This window comes from Mesitornis unicolor, unplaced genomic scaffold (genome assembly GCF_000695765.1).
Source record: "Mesitornis unicolor isolate BGI_N332 unplaced genomic scaffold, ASM69576v1 scaffold9703, whole genome shotgun sequence".
In the NCBI taxonomy this organism is placed as follows: Eukaryota; Metazoa; Chordata; class Aves; order Mesitornithiformes; family Mesitornithidae; genus Mesitornis; species Mesitornis unicolor.
In genome coordinates, this window is record NW_010175331.1 from 38,415 (window position 1) to 38,685 (window position 271).

A 271-nucleotide genomic window follows, 5' to 3' on the forward strand; every position below is an offset into this window, starting at 1 on the left:
CACCGGTGATTGGGGGCATAGTGGGAGGAGTCTCGCTGGTCCTGGTGGTGGCCGTGGTGCTCTTTGTGGTACTCCGGCGCCGGCGTCACACCTTCAAGGGTGACTACAGCACAAAGAAGCACGTGTACGGCAATGGCTACAGCAAGGCCGGCATCCCGCAGCATCACCCTCCCATGGCCCAAAACCTCCAGTACCCCGACGACTCGGACGACGAGAAGAAGCCGGGCCCGCTCGGCGGCAGCACCTACGAAGACGCGGACGAGGACGCGGG

The 271-nt window shown here is 64.6% G+C and overlaps 1 protein-coding gene across 1 annotated transcript in view; it reads left to right on the forward strand.

The window, feature by feature from the left end:
• Window positions 1-271, forward strand: part of PVRL1 (poliovirus receptor-related 1 (herpesvirus entry mediator C)) — a gene marked incomplete at its 5' end in the record, with an annotated part of 15,228 nt that overhangs the window by 14,760 nt on the left and 197 nt on the right. Inside the window, one exon of the mRNA XM_010181343.1 lies at window positions 1-266. Coding sequence (XP_010179645.1) covers window positions 1-266 — 266 coding nt within the window. The remainder of the gene's footprint in view (window positions 267-271) is intronic.